This window comes from Podarcis tiliguerta (assembly GCF_965153285.1).
Source record: "Podarcis tiliguerta genome assembly, chromosome: Z".
NCBI classification, from domain to species: domain Eukaryota; kingdom Metazoa; phylum Chordata; class Lepidosauria; order Squamata; family Lacertidae; genus Podarcis; species Podarcis tiliguerta.
Genome location: NC_139553.1, coordinates 48,718,221 through 48,732,281, shown reverse-complemented (window position 1 = coordinate 48,732,281; position 14,061 = coordinate 48,718,221). Strand labels below are relative to the sequence as shown.

The following is a 14,061-nucleotide window of genomic DNA, read 5'->3' as shown; positions in this document are numbered from 1 at the left end:
TTTTTTAAATGGGGGAATTAATGTTTGTTTTTTAAGGCAGGAGTAGAAACCGAAAGCTCAAGGGATAAAGTTGTCTACTTTTCAAGGTTAAACCATCCCTATAAAGAGTCAGGATGCTGAGCTGGTCAGCTAGCAGTTGCTGTGCTAAATCAGAAAACATCTGTATTGCAGTCTAGCATGTTAACTTCAAACTACTGGCACAATGGCTGCAAGAAGTGGGCAGGAGGTAAGAACAAAGATGCACAAAATCAAACTTCTGATACTGTTATGTGTCTCCCGTCGCTTTAGGTTTTCCAAGGGTGTGGGCAGCCCAAGACACTTGCGCAGAGCCGGACGTCTCGCTCCATTTCAGAAAGCAGCTTCAGTGCCCGTTTCAGACCCTACAACCCAGAGGAGAGGCCGACCACAGCAGCTGGCACCAGCTTAGATAGACTGGTGGGTATACAGAGATCTGTGGTCAACATGACTAGGAATGGGGGTCTTCTCTCCCCTGCATAGAGCAGCGCTGCCGAGCTGGTGGCCCACAGGCCTGAAGGCTCATTATTGTTATTATTTATTACATTTCTACACCACCCATCATCAGTGGGTCACAGGGCGGTTTACAGTATAACACCTCAGTGGTACTAGACTTAGTAACAAACAAAACAACACCCCCCACACACTTTGCCTGGTAGAAGAGGAATGTTTTTGCCTGACGCCAAAATATATGTAATGAAGGCACCAGGCAAGCCTCCCTGGGGAGAGCATGCCACAAACAAGGAGCCACCACAGAAAAGGCCTGTTCTTGTGTTGCTGTTCACTGGACCTCTTATGGAGGAGGCACACAAAGAAGGCTGCAGTCCTGAGCCGTGATCTAGCCTAACAAGCCTTTTCGGCTGGCCTGTCAATGGCTTCAGCAGCAGCACTGAACAAAGCGTCGCTGACATTGATTGGATCAAAATGCAATGCTCTGAAAAAATGAAGGAGCTCTTCAGTCTGTCTCAAAGTTTCCCATGGAGCAGCAGACACCAGAGGCTGTAAAAGCTGCTTTTAAGAAACGTTTTCTCTTCAGTCCCTGTTTGTGGGCTTTCTAGGAGCATCTGGTTGACCGCTAGGAGGCTTGGTCCTGCTCTAGATGGACCTTGTGTCTGATCCGCTTTTCTCACAGTGGCCACTCAGATGACTTTGGAAAGCTGAGCAAAACAGCAACTCTCCTCCTTTCAGTTCCCAGCTATTGGTATTCAGAGGACACTGCTTCCGGCTGTGGAGGCAGAACATAGCTTCATGGCTGGTAACCATGGGTAGCCTTATCCTTCACAGATTTCTCTAATCCTCTTTTTAAAGCCATCCAAGCTGGGTGCCCTTTTGGCAGCACAAAAGCTGTTTGCCTGCCAACTTCGTTAAGAGACCCCAAGTTCCAGCGCTGTGAGAGAGGGAAGGGGAATAGCTCAATGGCAGAGCATCTTCTCTGCATGCAGAAGGTCCCAGACTCCCCAGGTAGGGCTGGGGGGCGACTCCAGCCTGGAACCCTGGAGAGCCGCTGCCTGTCAGTGCAGACAATGCTGAACTAGATGGATCAGTGGCATAAGCCAGCTTCTTTCTTCTGGGGTTGTTTTGCTGAACAAAAGAAGAGTAACTTTGATGATACTCTTTGACCAACAGGTGACCGATGTGAAGGAAAGGCTCAAGCAAGCCAAGAAATTCTGGTCCTCCCTTCCCAGCAATATCTGTAGCAATGAGAAGATGGCTGCTGACATCATCAATGAAGAAGAGTGCTGGAACGGAAGTGACAAAAGCAGGTTTGGAAGAAGCCCAGTTCCTCCTTTCATAGAATCATGGAATTATAGGGTTGGAAGGGACCACAAGGGTCATCTAGTCCAACCACCTGACAATGCAGGGATCATAGCTGCATAATCCCTGGCAGGTGGCCATCCAACCTCTCTTTAAAAACCTCAAATGAAACCTCAAACCTTTCAAGGTAGTCTGTTCCATTGTCAAGCAGCTCATACCCTCAGAATGTTCTTCCTAATGTTTAGGTGGAATCTCCTTTCTTTTAATTGGAATGCATTGGTTCAGGATTCAGATTCCAGACAGGAACCCTGTGTTAGGTAGGTGTGTTAGTCTGGTGGAAAAATAAAATAACAGAATGCCTCATTCTCACATAAAGCTAAGCCGTGGCTTGCTAACAAACCATGAGTTGTCCCAGAGGAGATTAAACAAGCTGTGATATGTGTTTCCAAAACTCAGTTCATTTCCCAGCTGCACTTGCCTCATGCCTTTGTGGCTTGGTGAGCATTCGGAGTGGCCAAATGAACCATGGTTAATGCCAATGCAATGCCAAACCATAGTTTAAAAATCTAAGAACTTGCAAGCCTACAACAAACCATGGCTTCAGCTCATGGTTTGCTGGCAGTAAGCACACCATAGTTCAGTGGCTGGGCAGCGTTCACACATGGTTTAAACCATGGTTTAATATACCATGGTTCAATAAATGCTGCATTAGCATTTGTGTGAACCTGGCCAAGGAGGCTAACAAGCTTTCATTGGCATTTGGTTGGCCTGCTGGACTAGATGAGCTGTTGGCCTGATCTAGAGCCCTCTTCAGATGCATGAAGTGCGATCCTGAGTTACAGGTGTGTGTGTCGATGATAGATAGATAGATAGATAGATAGAAAGAAAGAAAGATAGATAGAAAGATGGTAGATAGCTAGATAAACACAGAGTTTGTGGGACAGTGGTGGTGGTGAATTGTAAGCAGTGAGGTCAAAAATACAAAAAAATATAGGCAACTGTAGTTGCAGTAATAACAATGGCCATTCACAAACAGTTGCTAATGATGATTCATTCAACCTGGCATTGGAAAGTTATTAATGCATGTAGGGCAGCTGTTCTTTCCATGCAGAAGTTTCCAGGTATGACTGGAGATGCCCCCTGTGGAAACACGACCGGTTAGTGTAGACAGTATTGAGCTTGATGGACAAATGGTCTAACTTTGTATAAGGCAACTTCCTATGTTCTTGAGCAGACAAGAGGGATGTGAAGACAACGTCACCTCTCCCACTGTCTGTTCCATTCATCCCTCATCATGACCATTGCTGACCGTTGACCTCTGATGGAATGAATGCTGTTTCTCACAGGTATGTCTATGCAGTGACAGCAAACGGCTTAGCCAACCAGGCGACCAATCCTGAAGTGCAAGTTGACACCTTGAAGCCAGACATGGTGATTCGCCGGCAAATCATGGCTCTCCGCGTGATGACCAATAAGATGAAGAATGCCTACAATGGGAATGATGTTGACTTCATTGATATAAGTAAGTGCAGATGAGTTTTCCCAAGGCAAGGAGAGAGAACCTGAGGCTTGCCAGATGTTGCTGGATTCTAGCACCTATCATTCCAGACAACTGACCCCGCTGATGGGAGCTGGAGGCCATCGACTTTTGGAGAATGCCAGGCTCCTGGCCTTATATCTAGAGCTTATTGAAGTTCTAGGATGCCTGGGAGGTCTGTTTCTGCAAAATGGAGGGGTGCGTAGGATTCTTCTGCATTCCTCTGATTTTCCCAGAGATCTGACTGGGTGCTGGAAGTGTGGAAAGAATTTACCAATTTTGTTGTTGTTTAGTCGTTTAGTCGTGTCCAGCTCTTCGTGACCCCCTGGACCAGAGCACGCCAGGCACTCCTGTCTTCCACTGCCTCCCGCAGTTTAGTCAAACTCATGCTGGTAGCTTCGAGAACACTGTCCAGCCATCTCCTCCTCTGTCGTACCCTTCTCCTTGTGCCCTCCATCTTTCCCAACACCAGGGTCTTTTCCAGGGAGTGTTCTCTTCTCATGAGGTGGCCCAAGTCTTGGAGTCTCAGCTTCACGATCTGTCCTTCCAGTGAGCACTCAGGGCTGATTTCCTTCAGAAATCTTCTTGCAGTCCATGAGACTCTCAAGAGTCTCCTCCAGCACCATAATTCAAAAGCATCAAGTTTTTGGCGATCAGCCTTCTTTATGGTCCAGCTCTCACTTCCATACATCACTACTGGGAAAACCATAGCTTTTACTATACGGACCTTTGTTGGCAAGGTGATGTCTCTGCTTTTTAAGATTTACCAATTTACCATGTGGCAAAATGATGCGAGCCTGACTAGTGGTAGAATGCAGAGCATGAGAGTGATCACTTGGTGAACAGCCTTTCATTCTGCAGATAGATCACTTGGGTGTTGGAGGCAACTGGAAGCAAGTGGGCTTGGGCCCACAGAGCTCCTTGCAGATATGAGCCATACATTCAGGTCCTGGGGGACCACTAACAGTGACTCCCCGGAAGGCCTCAGTGATCAGTCAGGGATATAATGAATCAAGTTGTTAAGAATCTTGTAACGGAATACAAAAACTGTAGACCTGGCCCTTGAGCTTATTTGGCAGCCTGTGTAGACTTTTGAGCACTGGAGTTAGGTGCAGGCAAGAGTCTGTCCCCATCAACAGTCTAGCCGCAGTGTTTTGCACCTGCTGGAGCACTGAACCAGGCTCAAAGGTGAATTGCAATTTTTGAGTCTGGAGTTGATGGGCTTCCTTAACAAAAAGAGTGGGGAGGTGCTGGCCCAGTCTGGATGACGTTTGCTCTGCACTGCATATGTTGAACTTTAAAACTTTCAATTTCCAAAAAAGAGAGGGTGTTAAAAAGTTGTAGTAAGGCTTAGGAATTGAAAAGATATTTCGATTAAATAAACATAATTTGGTGTTGCTTGGGAAGTAAAATGTGTGTAGAATTGCATAGAAATCATTAAAAATGATTGCCAAGTACTTGCAGTTATATATTAATATATATGTTTATTATTGTTGTTGTTTACCATTATCTGACATTTTCAAAAGGCAATATTAAAATTCTTTGGTTTTCCTAAAGCAGTTTATGTGCCTCACAAAAATAGTAGCAGATTCAAATTCCTCATACCCAAAAACGTATTTTTAAATACCCCCTGACCGAAGAAATTTGCAAAAATTATATCCCCCCCATCTAAAACGACACACCCTGAGTTGCACTTGTTCTTTGCAGATGACTCCTGTCCAAATTTTGCCCCTTGCCTCTTTGGTGAGGAGTTGGTAGGTGGGTTTTGCTCCCTGTTCAGGCTCCTCCAAACTCATAATATGGTGCATCTGAATAGAATGCTAGAATTGTAGAGCTAAACAAACTGTCTCTGCAATTCTTCCAGGTGATGAAAGTAGCGGAGAAGGCAGTGGAAGTGGCTGTGACATGCAGCAGTGCTCTCCCGAATTTGTGTTCAATGCAACAGAAGTCAAACAGAACACCAACAAAATGGACAAGAATGCCAGCCCCGGCAGTGCCTCCCCCAGGGTGGCCTCCTTAGAAGCACCTCTCATCTTCAGCACCCTCTTTTTCCTGGCCGTGCAGAGACAGTGGAGATAACTGTGCCACTCCTTTCTTTCTTTTACTTTTTGAGGGTGGAAAATGACTGCTATTAAAACGAAACAGGCACCCGAATAGGCACCCAATTTCACTTTTGTACCATCTAGTGACTTGGGGGGGGGGGGCGTGATTTGTAAGTTAATGGACAGCAGTGTACAGTTTTTACCATGTTGCCGCTGGGTTTCATGAGTTTTTCCAAGATCTATCTCTCTTCTCTCTCTCTCTCTCTCTCAATTTTTGGGAAGGGGAAGATAGACGTGAGGATTTGGACCAGTTAGTCTGACCTGTTGACTGAGAAACCACAATAGATGTGGTGAACTAAGTTGTATATACAGGCCTGTAGGTAGCATTGCTTTTGTGTTGTTGTTTTTGTTGTTTTTAAATAGCCCATTTCTCTCTTGCCTCGCCACAACCCCTTTCCTTTTATTTTATTTTAGCCTGTTCCCTGCAAAACAAATGGCTGAACCAGAGTCCTATCTTGGCATGTATCAAGGATGATATCTCGCCCCTCCCTCAAACAAAACAAAACAAAACAAAACACAAACACACAAAAACCCAACCCACATGAAATTATCTGTACAGAAGCAAAAGGTTTTTTTTTAAAAAAAAAAAAATCATCATATTTCATGGGCAGTGAAAGAAGCTGCCTCTCAAGCAAACAGACACTTCTTTGTATAATGTTGAGTTCCCACATGTATCCATTACGCTCAGATGCCTTACCTAGGAGAGGAAAGGGGCTAATTTCTTTGTGGGGTGTTCCAATCTTTAGAATAGAATGTGAACGGTTAGCTCTTGCACACCTTGTTCCCAGCTGTGGAAAGCAAATCATCATCTCCGCCAGCCCTTCCCTGCATTTATGGCAGTGGTTCCCAGTTGGTGTTCCACAGGCCCCCAACTACCATAAGAGATACCAAAATTTTCAAAAGTAGGAGGTCCATGGCTTGGCTTTTGAAAATGGGGGGGGGGGGAGGTCTGCAGCTAATTGGGAACCATTGATATATGGGGTTCTGCCCCTCCCCCAGCTTAGAAGAGATTCCACACCCTCCCAGCACCCAATTTTTAACTGGAGCAAACATTTGGCTTCCAGAACCCCTTCCTAGTTTTGACAGTGTGGTCCCTAGGGACAATATCTGCTACACTTCCTTGGTGTCAAAGTGGGACTGCTACTCTGCAAGCTGTTTCACACAGGGAAATAGATTTAGGTCCTATCTGCTCTATACTTTTAAAGCAGTATCATATCACTTTATGACTTCAGCCACGGCTTCTTCCAAAGAATCATTGGATCCATAGTTCATTAAGCATTCTGAAAGTTGTTAGGAGACCCCTGCTCGCCTCCCAGAGCTACAAATCCCAGAGTGGTTTAACAGTTGATCCCTCTTCCCACAGAATTTTGGGAATTGTAGTTCTGTTGAGGGGAACAGGGGGTCTCCTAACAACTATCGGCAGCCTTAGCAAACTGCAGCTCCCAGTATTTTTTGTAGGAAGCTATGACTTGAAGCCATAAAGTGATATGATAGTGGTTTGAATGTATACTTCTTTTCTCACCAAATGGAAAATGGGAAGACTGGTCCATGTGATGTGTTTAGACCTCTTCCAGATGTTTTGGATCACAGCTCCAGCCTTCATGGCCAACGGTTAGGGAAGATGGTTGTCACAGGCAGCAGCGACTGAGGGGTAATAGGCCACATTAACAGCTGGTGGGTTTTTAATGGGTTTCCAGGAACAGACTTTTAGGCAACAGGTGAGGGTGAGAGATTTTACCGAGAGGGAAAGGAAGGAGGCTGATGTGAGGCAAGATTTGCAACCTTCTTTCTTGGAAGATCCCACTTACCTCTAACCTCAGAGGGGGCTATACTGAGGCAACGGGAAACTCCTGGATAAATGTATATATTTTTATATTGGGGGGGGGGAAGGGGTGAAGAAATAAAATCACTTTAAATAGAATGATACATGTGAAGTCTGCAGGAAGACTAAAAACTTTTCTGGAAGTTTCTCCCTAGTTCAGCCATCGTTGTGTCGCTCTGACTCTGAGAACAATTGGCTGAAGGTAAAAGAGAAAGAATGAACAAGGAACATCGTCAGAGGGGGATTTATTGCTATCCTGTGTTGTGTTGTAAGCGGGGGTGTGTGTGTGTGTGTTCGGGTTGTTCCTTCTATTTTTATACTGAAACATTAATTGCTTGGTAGACCAGGGTTGGGATTTTTGTTCACATCCCCCACCCCCCGCACTGAACCCCCCAAAAAGAAGAACTTTTATATAAAAGACAGAATTGTATTGGCTGAGATACTAAATAAATTGCTCCTGAGAGGCATAATATTTCCAGAAGTAGCCATTTATTTATTAAAACACCATGTTACTAAGCCAGACATAATTCTGGCTAGAGGTTTGGTGTTTCTATTGGTTGGGGGTTTTTGCGGGGGGTGGAGGGGTCCTGTTGCTGAAAGCTGGTCACAGAAAACCTGAGAAAGGTTATAAATGTATGCATGGGAAGGAGCGGGGTGAATTGTAAATAACTGTTGCTTTAAGGAGTTGTGGGGGGAAATGTGCCGGTGACTAAGAAACTACCTCATTTCTGAGGAATTTCCCTCCCAAAGTTTTTTATTTTGTTTTTAGTGCTGTTACACTGAAGAAGAAAATACCAGCAACCAGGGCCTACAACATACAGCCAAAGGAGTGATCCCCTACAGATCTCGTTAGATTGCTTTTAATTCTGAGCCTCAAACTAAGCCCAGCTGTTTCCCTTTTCAGTTCTTGGGCCGCACAAAAGGATTTCAGATGAGCCTTTTCTGCCAAGGGCTTCCATGGCTCCTAATGAAATGGGTTTGGATGTATTACTTCCCAACCCCTTGTTTTCCTCTTTTCAAAGAAAAATGACTGAAATGCATATAACAATCCCCCTTTAATAATAATAATAATTATTATTATTATTATTATTATTGGGGGATTGTTATATGCATTTCAGTCATGAAATAACACAAATCAACCTTATGTTCTCAGGGTTTCTTGTGAGTATGTCCCAATAAGATCTAGGTGGATAACTCCTTCGTTTTATTTTGCTGGCTGGTGGCTAATGAGCTTGCCAGCGAGATTTAAATGGGCTGCAGTGAAACATGGAGTTTCTTGGAGCCTCTGCCAGCTGGGGGCGGGCAGGGGAGTTGTGAGAAATAAAACTGAGTAGAGCTCAGAAGAGAAAATGAGCTATCGGGGAGCTTGGTCTACATACAGAATAATAGGACTTTTCTGGATCCTCAACATGGAGTCTATGCAAAGAGCCTGTTCACACCAGCGTCTTCCTCGCTTGACTCCCACAACGTTGTGTGTGGATGGTTTGGCACTGGGTTAACGTCACCCAAAAAACTTCTGATATTCTCCTGAACTCATCAAGTTCCTGTGAAGTTTACATATGTCAAAATGTGTGCGCAATTGTGAGAAACTGGGCCACAGGGTATTACTGGGTTGTTTTTAAAGGCTTGTAAATTATCCTCTTAAAAGGGGGGGGGGGAATAGCCCATTTGGTGTACCCAACAACAAAGCCCCCTGCCCTCAGATTTTCCATATATATATATATATATATATATATATATATATATATATATATCTCCCTTATATATATATATGGGACATGGGTGGCACTGTGGGTTAAACCACAGGGCCTAGGGCTTGCCGATCAGAAGGTCGGTGGTTCGAATCCCTGCGACAGGGTGAGCTCCCGTTGCTGGGTCCCTGCTCCTGCCAACCTAGCAGTTTGAAAGCACATCAAAGTGCAAGTAGATAAATAGGAACCGCTCCAGCGGGAAGGTAAGCGGCTCTGGTTCGCCAGAAGCGGCTTAGTCCTGCTGGCCACGTGACCCGGAAGCTGCACGCCGGCTGCCTCAGCCAATAAAGCAAGATTAGCGCTGCAACCCCAGAGTCATGCGCAACTGGACCTAATGGTCAGGGGTCCATTTACCTTTACCTTTATATATAACTAATGGCCTACTAAGAATTATTCATTAAGTTGTTTTGATGCAGATGGGGCTCCACCATTGTAAAGCACCAAAGCAATTCCTGGAACTTGTGATATTTGAACGGACTTTCCCCCCTAACCAATAAAAGAACGGGGGGGGGGGGAGTGTCCTTCATTTTATATAATAAAATAAAATGACATGGTGTCATCTAAGAGGCTACAGAAGCCGAAGTAAGCATAGAATGATGAAATTTGCATTTCCTTCTTCTCTGTGCATGCTGTGCCGTACATGTGAAATTTCTATTTGACTGTGAATACAGAAACACAGTGGTTGTAGAAGTTCAGTCAGGATCACTGCACCATAATGGTGGCTAAATATTTTAAAATTACGAATTTCAGTCTTGTTTTTGTTATGTGATTGAATGAGTGTCTAGTTCTCATGGAATCCTCAAAGCCACCCAGGTTGCAATGTTTGCAAAAGTGTCAAGAAACAGAGGAGGTCTTGTGTCTGTATGATCCTCTTAGTGCTTTTGCTCTGCTGGTGCCAGATTACACCAACAGCGCATATAAATATAAAGTCATCCAGAGACCTGAGAGCAGATTCCAGCTGAGCAGATCTCAAGCATTTTTTTTGTGTGGGGAAGATGATTTTGTGTGAGGCCCTACAGACTTCCCCGTGTCCCCATAAGTGTGAAGCTAGAGCACACCAGGGGAAATGCCTCTGAGGTCTCTGCAATGCGCAAGGGTTCCCTGGCATCAAAGGGGACATGGAAGAGGGAGAGAGCCTGAAACCTCAGGATCTGGGAGGCTGCTTTCTTCAAAGGATCTGAAGAGAATCATGAAGATGGTGGCCAGGAGGTAATTTTATGCGCGTCTGAAACCGTCGCTCCCAGCACTGAAGCCGGACTGTCTGGGAGCTCATCTGGTGGGGCTTTGCTTCACTCGGAAGGGGGCCTGTCTGCATTGCGCCCACTCCTTAGGAGGTCCTATGGGGGATGGAGGTGGTTGCTGCTCATGATTACACCCCCACACATGTTTGTCAGCTGGCTGGCTGCAACATAAGCCCAGCCGCCTTGCTTTTGAAGTTCTGCCTTATGCAACAAGTTAAAAAACAGTGGGGCATTTGGGGTGAACATGAACTGGTCAAAGTAGTCCAGGAATCTTCCAATTTTTGAAATTTAATTTCAATTTTCAGTAAGAGGGCCAGGGAGGGGGGCATGTGGAGGCCATCCTAGGTTTCCCGACATCAGTTTTCCTTCTCTCTTTGGGGCAAGTGGTGAATAAATTGTTGCAGCCCACCCCCTGCTTGTGTGCCATAATTCTTCCTTTGAAGCCCAGTTCAAATTGAAGCTGTTGGGCTGAAAAAGGGGGGGGGGGGGTCTCAGACATCATATAAGGCTTAGGAAAGGTGGGTATGGTTAGCCCAAAATAACCCAGGATTGTGGACTAGAGTGTAGAGCTGCATTTCCAACACTATAGGAAGCAGAAGACTTGCACTGCAGATGGTCAGAACTAAAAATAACCCACTGCAATTACCAAAGAGGTATGCAAAAGCAAAATGACCAAGGGCTGAAGCAATTCCCCATGAGGAATAGTTGCAATGTTTGGGGCTTTTTAGTTTAGAGAAGAAAATTATTCAACAAGGCAGGTAAGTGGGGGCAGGATGAAGGGATATAAGATTCTGCATGGCATGGGTAAAAGGAGCTAAAAACCTTTCTCCTTCACATCATAGCAGAGCCTGGGGTAATAGCCAAAGCTTTAGATTGTTAGGGGGATTCTGGACAAATAAAAAGAAGCACTTCCCCACACAGCACATAGTTAACACTATGGAACTCACTGCTACAAGATGTAGTGTTGGCCCTCAAGTTGGACAGTTTAGACAAGCTCATAAAGGACAAGGCTGCTCGCTCTCCTCTTGACACCGGCTGCTGGGAATCAAGCACAGGAGAGAGAGATTGCACTCTGGTCCTGCTTGTGAGGTTGGCACCCATGAATGCAGGATGCTGGACTAGATGGGCCTCTGGGCTGACCAGGCCAGGCTCGTCTAAGTTTTTATAAATAGGGCTGTCATGTGATTATTAGGGTTTTTAAGCCAATTGAGTAAAATGAGTTTGAATTAAATGGAGCTGCTTAGATGCGCAGAAATTTGCATATAATTAAAACAGGAAAACATGCCTTTATGAATTGTGGACGACTGCATCAGGGTCCCTTTTAAAAGAGGCATTTAATCTCTGAGTGCCTCTCTAAACACTGTACTGGCTTGTAATCCCCCCCCCCCAAGTGCCTCTGTTACAAGTAGTTTGTTCCTCTTTTTGTAAGTGCCTGACTAATTGAGATAGTCCATTAAAGGTTGCAGCCTTAGCTATTAAAATATATTCTATGCAATTGTTAAAGAACTACGCTCACTTGCATTTGATTCTCCCTCCCCTCCCCCAGACTGCTTCCTTTTCTCTCCTTCTCTCGGCTTTTCTCCTCTTCAAAAAGAACCACAGAATTGTGGAGACCCCACAATGATACACCTTATGTCAGGACACAAAGTCCTTGTGGGTTTCAGGCCACTGGATGAAGATCAGATTTGGAGGCAGTATTCTGGGAATCACGGGGGGGGGGGGGGGCACTCATGATCATGTCCTGCTTCCATGTTTCTCAAAGGCATCTGGTTGGTGACTGTGAGAACAGGGTGATGGATGGGTCTTTGGCCTGATCAAAGAGTCAGATGCTTTGTTCTCACTGGTCCAACACTGTTTTCTGCCTCTGCAATGTGGTAAGGTCCTTTCTGCCCATTTCATTCCTTGATCTAGCATGTGTAGGATGACCTCTCATCAAGGAGACTTCTGTTACATCTCTCCACTTTGGAGTGTGTGTGTGTGGTTCCAGAGTGTGCAACTTTGCAGTCCCTCCAGCATGCCAATCTGTGCACATGAACTTGGACGAAGAGCACATCTGGCCACAGTATTGCTTTACAAAGAGAAATGCTTCTGCTTAAGTGCTTTAGAACAATTTGCTTCTTAAAAGTGGGGTGGGAAATCATAAGGCTGAGTGAAAACAAGCTTTCAAAATATTAAAAAAGTCAAAACTGCTCCCCCTAACATAGCTTTGTTCTGTGGGCTTTGCAGACACCATGTGATTTAAGGAAGTGTGCATGTGTTTATTGGAGGCTGCAGGGATGGCTCTCTATTACCCAGACTGGAGCTGCTGCCTCAGACAGGAACATTAGGGAGCAAAAAGCAGCAATGAGGTGCTGAAGGAGAGCGCTGCATCTTGACACCCACAGCTTCCTAAGTTCTTGGGCTACACCAAAACATCCTGGAGGATCCTGATCTGTTGCCAGCATTACAGTAAGATTCAACTCCTGGCCTGACTGATGTCTGCATACAAAATTTGGAGGGAGCACACTGGTTATATCAGGTATCAAAAATTTTGAGACTGGCCCTGGGTGTCTTGTTTATTCCACTCTAGATTTGCTAGCCCCAAGGGTGGGCTCTTCTCTTCTCAAAATGTCAAAGTCCCTTTCGTTGTTGTTGTTGTTGTCTTTGGCAACCATCTGTCTCGAGAGACAATGGAGTGTGTCTCCATGTGAAGCCAAACCACTGCATTAGTAGCACCAGATTGACCTCCCCAAGGAGCAAGCCTGGGCAATGTGCATAGAGATCCTGAGCTGCCCAGAGGACAAGACCTCCCATCCTTCTTGGTCTTGCTGATGTGGTCCAAAGGAAAGCAGAGCAAGATTTTTGGCATCAACTTGGCTGCAGGAGTTGCCGGAACGAGGTGCACAATGCACCATCCAACATTGGATTTGTGTAGGGCCTACTCCTTAGTATTTTCTTTTCCTGAAGATATCCCACAAGGCAGTGGAGATTTGGGATCAGAGTTTTCCTTCTCCTAGATGGGCTCCATCTGCTTCTCATTTCCATCTTCAGAAACAGCCTTCTTGACCATTGGACCCACTCTTGATCTTGTCTGTTCTATCCGTCAAAAGCTGTCTTTGCATGTAGAGGAAGTCTCTAACTCACCCAGGGTTTGAGATCCATCGACTACCCTTATCTAGTTTAGCCAGACAGTTAAATCTGTTCCCAGGGTATGACCACTGTCATGAGCAAACTACTTCGTAAGAAGTCCCGTAACACCCCATACACCCTTTCTTAGTCACTGCAAATAATATTCAGCAACTGTTCTGGGGTGAGAGATTTCAGTGTGTGCCATCCACACACTTTCAGGAAACCTTTGCAGTGATCAGGACTAGAAACACTGGGTTTTGTTTTGTTTTTTTGTTTTCATAACTGCACTGGGCTTTGGACCTGGAGGGCTGGGGGAGGAATATGGCTTAGTGACAGAGTGCAGAAGGTCCCAGGTTCTATCTATCCCCAGTGGAATCTCTAGCTAGGGCTGGTAAAGAGGGCCCCTGCTTGAAACCCTGGAGAGCTGCTGCCAGCTAGTGTAGACCTTGTTTAGCCAGATGGAACACAACAGCCTGACTCAGCATAAGGCAGCTCCGTAGGTTCCTCTGGCCACCCTGCATTTGGACTGCAGTTTTGCTGGAGACGGAGCAGAAGGCTTGTGATGATTCATTCAATGTGTATTAATAGTGCCATCAAGATAATGTTTTTTTGTCTAGCTGTGCAGCACCCAATCCCAGCAAACCCAAATATTGCACTCTCCATCTGGCTTGTGGCTGCTTCTTCAGCAAAGGAAGCTTTGAGGAATTGTTTGGGAAGAACACTGTACAGC

General features: G+C 45.4%; 1 protein-coding gene and 1 long non-coding RNA gene across 2 annotated transcripts in view; one reads left to right on the top strand and one right to left on the bottom strand.

The window, feature by feature from the left end:
• The window catches only part of GPC4 (glypican 4), a 92,250-nt gene extending 84,547 nt beyond the window's left edge, over nucleotides 1-7,703 (top strand). Inside the window, exons 6-9 of the mRNA XM_083422630.1 lie at nucleotides 289-435; nucleotides 1,642-1,778; nucleotides 3,117-3,292; nucleotides 5,172-7,703. Of these exons, the coding sequence (XP_083278756.1) occupies nucleotides 289-435; nucleotides 1,642-1,778; nucleotides 3,117-3,292; nucleotides 5,172-5,386 (675 nt within the window). The 3' untranslated portion in view covers nucleotides 5,387-7,703. The remainder of the gene's footprint in view (nucleotides 1-288; nucleotides 436-1,641; nucleotides 1,779-3,116; nucleotides 3,293-5,171) is intronic.
• Nucleotides 5,991-14,061, bottom strand: part of LOC310669135 — a 64,443-nt gene continuing 56,372 nt past the window's right edge. The window contains exon 2 of the long non-coding RNA XR_014507037.1: nucleotides 5,991-8,261. This is a non-coding gene — a long non-coding RNA (uncharacterized lncRNA). The remainder of the gene's footprint in view (nucleotides 8,262-14,061) is intronic.